The sequence below is a fragment of the Mastomys coucha genome, unplaced genomic scaffold (genome assembly GCF_008632895.1).
Source record: "Mastomys coucha isolate ucsf_1 unplaced genomic scaffold, UCSF_Mcou_1 pScaffold21, whole genome shotgun sequence".
NCBI classification, from domain to species: Eukaryota; Metazoa; Chordata; class Mammalia; order Rodentia; family Muridae; genus Mastomys; species Mastomys coucha.
The window spans coordinates 93027402-93036004 of NW_022196904.1; the positions used below are offsets into that span (position 1 = coordinate 93027402).

An 8603-nucleotide genomic window follows, 5' to 3' on the forward strand; every position below is an offset into this window, starting at 1 on the left:
TCTGGACTGTGGGACTGCAGTGTTAAGTGAGAATGCGTCCCTGTATAAGTGGGGATTTTCTTCTTCCCCGGGAAGCAGACATGGGACTGGGCCATGGAGGCATCTTACAAAGACATCCCCAGAAGAGGAGAGTAAGCTGCTATTTACAGCACGTTTTCATTCACATCATTTACATGTCATTTGATCCCTATCTCTGCTAGCATAACAGACTGTTTGAACGAAGGATTTCGAGGTCTTTGCCCAGGCCTAAGAGTAAAAACCAAGGAGAGCAGGCACCTCTAGGTCCAGTGATAGTGAAAGAGGTTAGTGATGCATTTCCTAAGGGATACAGGTTTCCACAAGTGAAGAATCCAGATTCTTGAGGGGATTCTTGGAGCTGGTATCTGATTGTTTTTTGTTAGGAAGCTAGTGAGTTATTAGTGAATATGTTAATATATCTACATGAATACTTAAATGTAGAATTATATATATCTCAATATATATACTGAAATTTCACATATTATAGAATTCACATTTGTGAATATTCCCAAAAAGAAAGGGCATGCATCCTCTAGCTTAAGGATCTGGGTTTATAATGCTACCTAGAGAAAGGGGGGAATTGTGTAGCCAGATAAGGGGCACACAGAATTTGAAACTGCATGTTCTCAGTGTGTTGAAGAGGAGGGTAAAAAGACAAACACGTAATAGGAGACTTCCTGCAATCACACCAAGAAGTCTTTATTGAGAATGTCTCAAGCCACAGTCCCATCCATAACGCATGCTACAAACACTGACTGACATCCGAGAACACAGTCAGGCCCAAGTTTCTCTTCCAATTCTACTCAAATTTAAGATCAGTTGAGGTCAGTGAAGAATTTATATTCAGGCTAAGATTCTGCCTCCCTTCTCTGCAGATCCTTTTAGGAGTATGGAGATCTTCTGTACCCCACTCTCAACACCAGCTTCCATGGATCATCTATGCTGACACCATATGCACTCAACCCCGAAAACTAAAGGTCACATGATCCTAGAATTCTATGTACTATCCTGATAATTTTTAAAACATGATGAGGAAGCATCAGAAAAAAAAAGAGGGCAATATTTCTGTAGCTAATTTTTTCATTATTTTTTTAGTTCTAAGGATTGAATAGTTTTCTTCCCATCTACTGTGCTATGCATTGAATCTAGGGCCTGGTACATGCTAAACACATGATTCAGCACTCAGCTACCTCCCAAATCCTCCCTAGCTAACGATGTATTTTGTTTCTTAATCAAATCCTTCCAGGCCATTATTAGTATCTTACTGTGTTGACTGAGATATTGATTCATACAAAACAAAAATCATTTGGGTGGATAGCTATTAAGGAAGTTGTCCTTCTAGAGGGGAAGAAGAGAACAGTTATAGAGTCTCCTATGGCTTGTTGGACTTGATAGGTTTGGATGGAGCTGGCGCCCCAGAAGGCCTTTTCATGGGAGAGCTTGGTACCTTTTGCTTTAGTGTCAGGAAGGTGAGATCATAATTTATTAAGAATCCATCATTATAAACATAGAGCCTGTGATCCCAAGAACAGTAATTGATGCCATGCAAAGTTTCCAGCATCTTGTCCAACAGGATGCTGAGATGGTGTTCCTGCCCAGTGGTTGTGTCATAAGCATAAAATATTTCTTCTTGACGAGTGCTTAGTGAGCGCAAAGCATAGAGCACCCCACAGGCCATGAAGGCCCCTGAAAGAGCAGGCTTATACTGGCTGGTATACCAGGTTTGCTCAACCTCTAGGGTGCTATCATTGAGAAGACTTACAACCAGATTGCCTTTGCTCTCCTCTGTGGCATAGAACACCCACAGTCCCTTCTCATCACCAGCAAAATCTATGTCAGTCCAAGGCACACAAGCATATGAGAAGCGGTTGTTGTAGGTGGCACCAGGCAATGGGCGTCGCAGCACTAGGGTGTTGGAGGAAAGGTCCACCTTGGCCATGTCTCTTGTGCCATAGTAGTTAAAGTACATGAAGTTCTTGTACACGGTATTGCCACTGCCATCACCATAGCCCATCTTCCACTGCTCATAGTGCTTCAGCAGCACCAGGTCACCATAGGATTTGTGCAGCCTATAGTAGTCAAAGTACCTAGGCCAAGCCCCACCCAACATTAGAACCATTAAGTACGGCAGTAACCAGGGTAGTAAAGCATTATGAAAATGGTCATCCCCAAATGGGACATCTATAACACGACCTCTATACTCAAGCCCAGGAAACATAGAAGAGAGGATGGAAAGATTTAGTGTAGCAACCAAAGGACCTGGAGATCTGCTGTGTCTTCTGAATATGACAGGAATTTTGTACCAATGAACTCAAAACAATATGGTCACCTACACTATACCAATAAACATTCCAGAAAGGTTTGTGAGGTCACCACCACACATGGAGAGCTACAAGCAGTCCATTGCTATGGGGGAAGGAGAATCTGTTTTCTTCAGGCACATACCCCATAACAGATTGCCCATGTCCAAGTGGTCAGCCCTAAAGATGTGTATATGTATATATGAGAAACACTAATGGGATTCACTAAAAGTGTGTGTGTGTGTGTGTGTGTGTGTGTGTGTGTGTGTGTGTGTGTGATTGCAGAAGAAGAAATAGATTTTAAGGGAGATATGGGGTACACACAGGGAGAATTAGAGATGTCAGGGAGGGAAGGATAGACATGATGAACATACATTGTATTTCTATATGAAATTCTCCACCCACGAGAATAAAAGTGTGAAGCCAAATGGCATTTTTATATTCCATCTTTTATTTACTACACCCTATGCCAAAATGGATAGCCATTTAAAGGCAACAGCTACAGTGTCTGCTACCATATAAATGCATATTATCATAAAATAATACTGAAAATATTATATAAAGTAAATGTTAACCCTCAAGAATTATAGGACTAGGTCTCAGAAAGTTTAGATTCTTTCTTTGAAATCAGATTTTATAGCTGAAACCTGATAGGAATAACAAAAGTCTAACTTCATTGACTATGAGGACTGACCTAGATGATAAAAACAATAAATTTAGTACAGTGTTTAATGTAAATAGCAATTAACAAATAGTAGCTGATGCATTCTTTACAGATAGCCCCTGTATCAAGGCTGCACTACATGCCAACTGCACTACATGTAGACTGTGATTCTAGAGTTAGGTTCAAGGAGGTTTCAATAACATCATTCTTAAGTTACAAGTATTCTCATGCCTTAACCTTGGGCAGTAGTTCTACACTACCAGTTAGCCTCTTGAGAGTAACCAGAGTAAATATATAGGCTTGCTGGTGCATTTTTCCAGGCTACATAGGCTAATTGGAGTTGGGGAGCATTATTATGACTAATGTTCATCTCTTTCAAAAAAACTTCAAGTGGGGCTCTTTTTTTTTAATTATATGTAAATACACTGTAGCTATCTTCAGACACTCCAGAAGAGGCCATCAGATCTCATTATGGATGGTTGTGAGCCACCATGTGGTTGCTGGGATTTGAACTCAGGACCTCTGGAAGAGCAGTCAGTGCTCTTAACCACTAAAACATCTCTCCAGCCCCTCATGTAGGGCTCTTTAAAGGCTGGTTCCATTCAACATTTATTTCTCTCTCCCATGACCTGCTGCTCAGCTAGGTCTACACCACACTTCCACATACACTGACTTTAAGCAGGGTGAGTTGAACCCACCTTCCTACCCAGCTGATGCATTGAAAGGCTCACATACCTGTTCACTGACTCAACTAGACATTCATTTAACCAACACATACTTGTCAGCACCTACTGTGGTGATTTTTACAGTAAAGTTCCACTGGATGTCTCAAGGTTGACCAGGATCATTGTTTGAAGTTTTAAGCAAAAAGTCTGGGACTGTAAAGCTAAGTTATAGAACAGTTTGTATTTGAGTTGGGATAAGACTTTGGATGGTGATAAAATTAAAAACTTCAGGGCAGTGGTGGTGCACGCCTTTAATCCCAGCACTTGGGAGGCAGAGGCAAGCGGATTTCTGAGTTCGAGGCCAGCCTGGTCTACAGAGTGAGTTCCAGGACAGCCAAAGATACACAGAAAAACCCTGTCTCAAAAAAAAAAAAATTAAAAACTTCAGAGTAATAGAAGCCGTATAAGTCCCATAGGAAGTATTGGTTGGACTTCCAGGCCTAGGCTACACTGGCTGGCCCAGCAGCAAACATAAATCAAAGATAAGAATTTGTACTAGGTCTACTAAGAAACCTGTTGGAGCCAGGTTAAAGTTCATATGGAATGGATCTAGGCGCAGAAAATTTGTCATCTAGGACTCACCTGCCATCAGCACTCAGAGGAGCCACCCAGTAAAGGGAAGAAGCTGGGTTGGGTGCTGAGTCGCGACCCCAGGCACCTGCTTTATATGATAAACCCCTCCAGTTGAGCTTTACCACAAGGGGTCTGCTCACTTTCTGCAGGCCTCCATGAGCACAGGAACCTACAGGGGAGAGTGGACAAGATATAAGCTAGGTACATAGCCCATAGAAAGCTGAGTATGGACCATAATTAGCACATGTGTGTTTGAAAGTATGTTCATGCAAGTATATACATAATCATATAAATAGACTGAGTTGCATGAATAGAGACAAATGCATGTGCCTGGCTATGAGGACTATGAATAGCTGTGTATGTGAGTATGTCCATGAGAAGTTACCAATCTTAGTATGAACAGGAAATTGAAGACTTTTTTATCACTATCTTTATTGGTTTCCCCTTAGTCCCTCAGTTTATAGCAAGCATGTTTTGGCCCAGTTGTTGAGAAACAAAATCTTGGGGAAATCAGTCTGTGAACTCACCAGGAGCCAGGGGTAGACCAGGATGTCTGGAGGACTGTTCCTGTTCCTTTTCCCTCTCACACTCACTTAGTTGGCCCTCAAGAATGTCCACTTCCTCTTGGAGGGCATGGAAGCTTTGGCGGTCAGAGTCAACCAGAAGTTTCAGGGTCAAACTGGCATTGGTCACCTGAGAGAATGAGATTTCAGGAACTTGGATCACAGGGTGTACTCAAGCTCAACTCACATTGCCATCTGTCTAAGGATAGACTCTTCTCCAGAAAAAAAAAAAAAAAGAGGTTTTTGAAAAGTGTCAAATATTCCTAAACAGGTAAGACTGGGGCTGTGAGGGTAAGGAGAGGCTCTTTAACGTCTCTACACACCTGGTTCTGAAGTTGATGGAGGAGGTCTGTGGCCCCACTGACCCCTCCGTTGGCCTTAAGCTGGGCTGCCAGCTCTTGTGCTCCATCTAGCTCCAGGCGTAGCAGGTTGAAGGCTGGGTTTTCATACTGGGACACAGTAACACCGGGATTCCTGGACTTCAGCATGTGACTCAGTTCTAGAATCTGGCTGTCTTGCACTTCAATGACATGTACATAGTCCTTGGCCTGGGCATGAAAGGATAGGCATGCAGTTCCTCTAAAGGTCAAGGATCCTGACTTTTCCCATATATTCACATCAATAGGTTATGAACTTGCAAAGCTTCTATGTCTATCACCTTATTTAACAGTATTATTATCCCCATTTCTTCTTTTTCTTTTTTGGTTTTTTGAAACACGGTTTCTCTGTGTAGCCCTGGCTGTCCTGGAACTCACTCTGTAGGCCAGGCTGGCCAAGAACTCAGAAATCTGCCTACCTCTGCCTCCCAAGTGCTGGGATTAAAGGCGTGCACTACCACTACCCAGCATTATCCCCATTTCTAACCTGAGGCATTCAGGTCCTTGTTTTTCTGGAGCCCAAAAAAATCCACCTGTACCATTCATAGAACCATTTAGAGCTTAAGGCTACTTAAATGAGTAAAAATATAAAAATACCAACCTCTAATTTGAACATATATCATTAAACTTACTTGAGAACTCAACAAGTAAGGTTCACTAAAGCACACTGGACTGCGGATATATTTCTTCTCATTTGCCCTTATTAGGCTCAGTGCTGAGCTTTCCAGATCAGCCCACAAGCCCATGAACACAACACTTTACTTCAGTTCGTTGACACAAACCTGTTCTCTGCTCCTTCACATTGGTCATCCTAATTCTAAGACTTTGATTAGACTATATGTATGTCTATGGTTCCCATTTATTGTTTTTCAATGAATCTATATTCAGTAATTTATTTATTAATGAAAAAAGCACCTGTAATCATCTATAAGCTTTGTCTTATTGTTACTAATGTCGGAGACCATAAGAATAGTATAGGATTTCCCTTTGATTCTGAGGATTGACCTCAAAGACAAGGAATCCTAAGCTGAAACCAATAAAGGGTGTGCTTACAAACCTACTCTCTCAACTCCAGGACAAAGCTCCAGCACTCACCCTGGACAGCTCTTGTTCATAATTGCCAATGAGCTTCTGTACTGTACTCTGTAGCTGTTCCAGCTGCTGCAGGAAGATAGAGTTGTTGGGTAGATGGACCACACACTGCAAAGTGCCACTCTCATCCACGGAGTTTAATACACCTCTCACCAGCTGCAAAAGCAGAGCCAGAGACACACTGAGGGCAATGAAGCAACTGGACCACCAAATGCTATTTGCAAAAGTGTAACAAAAAAAGAGGCCAGCCCTGCTCTGGAGTGCTGGAGAACAGTTAGTTCACTTTGCACATGGAGATCATACTGACTGTATAGAGGTCCCTCTGTTGGGAGTTTGAGTTATTTTTAATATGCCAGAATTGAAGTTCAGTCCTCTTTTAGCTTCTGTTGTTTGACCACCCTCATCCTGTATCATGTACTGGATGCATATGGCTACACTCCACATAGTCAGTTGTCAATATTCCCTTCATCTGTGGAAGACGGTGACACTTTCTGGCCTTCAGAAAAGTGCTGAGGCAGGCTTAAGGAACTATGGTTCTCTACAAAGTCCCTACTCTTAGAACTTGGTAGATCCCCTCAACCTCAACCTCTACTGAAGAGAGAATTGCTAATCATCAAGGGATACAGCAGGAGGCAACCACATCTGGATTCAGATCTAACACTCACAAGAACATGGCATCACATGAGTGGTGATGCATGCATTGCAGTTAAAAATATCACAAGGGTCTAAGACTAAAGGAATCTTGCAAAATTGTGTAAATAATAACTGACAAGGCTGAAAGCTTCTTCATAGTTTGACATTTATTCCAAATCTTGTGCTCTTACATAGAAGGCAGCTACATGGCTCTACATTATGATGGAGTGTGTCAGCATAGCTCAGAAGGTGAGGGCAAGAGGCAGCTCCCTGGCTGCAGTGAACCAGAGCAAGAGTACAGCAGCTCTAGGGCTAAGAAACACATGCTTTGAAATCTTCTTACACTTGCATAACATGACTTGCTCACATCCAGTTCAAATCCACTGATTCTAGTGCTATATTTCTTTTTTTTTTTTCCCTCTTGACATTGCATATGTAATCTCTCTATGCCCCAGTACCTTCAGGTGGATGGATAGTGGTAGGCATTGTGAGATTTACCTTATTTTACATAAGATAGGTAGGTAAGTGGATGGATAGATAGATAGATAGATAGATAGATAGATAGATAGATAGATAGATAGATAGATAGATAGATAGATTTGGACCTGGCTGCTTGAAATACAGTCACTTAAAATGTGTTACCATAATTCTTTAATTCACTCCCACTTCCATTTTGAAACTGAATAAACTAGCACTAGATTGAAAATTCCTTCTTTAGACTAGGCTCATTGTACCTGCTAGGGTTTCTTTATAGAATTGTCTAAACATATGACCTCTATATTTCTCTGAGCTTCACCCTCTCCCATATCTTTCTGAGCTCTGATAACCCAGAGTTTATTCTGGATATATCTCTAGCCTGAAACTTACTCTCAGTAGGTCTTAGAGAAATTAAAATAGAGCCACTCAATCTGTAATGCCCTGGGCTGACCATCCTTATCACCAACATCCTTATTGCACTGAATTGATGGAAAACAAAGGCTTGTAACATTAGGTTGTAGAGCCCAATTATCTATCTATCTATCTATCTATCTATCTATCTATCTATCTATCTATCTATCATCTGTCTCTATCTCTATCTCTATCTACATCTATATCTATATTTCTATCTCTATCTCTATATCTGCTCATCCTATGCCCACACAACCCAAGGGAAAATTAGATTGAAATGCTGCCCCACCCTTCAACTCTCCTCCTCCAGTTCTCTTTACCTTCACTCTTGCCAAGGATATAGGAATTCTTAAGAAAACTGAGAATGAAAAAGGCTGCCACTACAAAACATAGAACCATCTCACTCCTACATGATACCTCCACCCTCTGCCTGTACCTGAGGCTGCCCTGGAAGCACCAGGGGCAGCAGCAGTAGAAAGGAGGCCAAAAGAGCTGGGTCAGACTGCATCTTGATCCAACTGCAGGTATGAGATTAAGTCCCTATGCTTCCCCTGAGCTTTTATCTCTAGTGCAAATGAATAGTCTCAGTAGGAGGGATAAAGATTTCAACATCAAAAGGGCTAAGATATGTAAAGGGTCTTGAAAGGAGGAAAAGGGTGTCATAGCAAACTAGTGACTTCAAACATGAGTGAAAGTGGGTTTCCACTATGAAAACACAGTTGTCCTCATCCATCCCAAACTGATATCTGTTCCCACCTTTCAGGCCCTGT

The 8603-nt window shown here is 41.7% G+C and overlaps 1 protein-coding gene across 1 annotated transcript; it reads right to left on the reverse strand.

Annotated features, from left to right (window-relative positions):
- Nucleotides 1–1093: 1093 nt before the first annotated feature.
- Nucleotides 1094–8361, reverse strand: LOC116102715 (olfactomedin-4-like). The gene is made up of 6 exons (XM_031387703.1): nt 8270–8361; nt 6316–6468; nt 5167–5391; nt 4808–4973; nt 4290–4449; nt 1094–2105 (listed from the first exon to the last, which is right to left on the reverse strand). Exons 1-6 carry the CDS (start codon nt 8339–8341, stop codon nt 1391–1393), a joined length of 1491 nt encoding a protein of 496 aa, XP_031243563.1. The 5' UTR covers nt 8342–8361; the 3' UTR covers nt 1094–1390.
- Between the last annotated feature and the right edge of the window lie 242 nt (nt 8362–8603).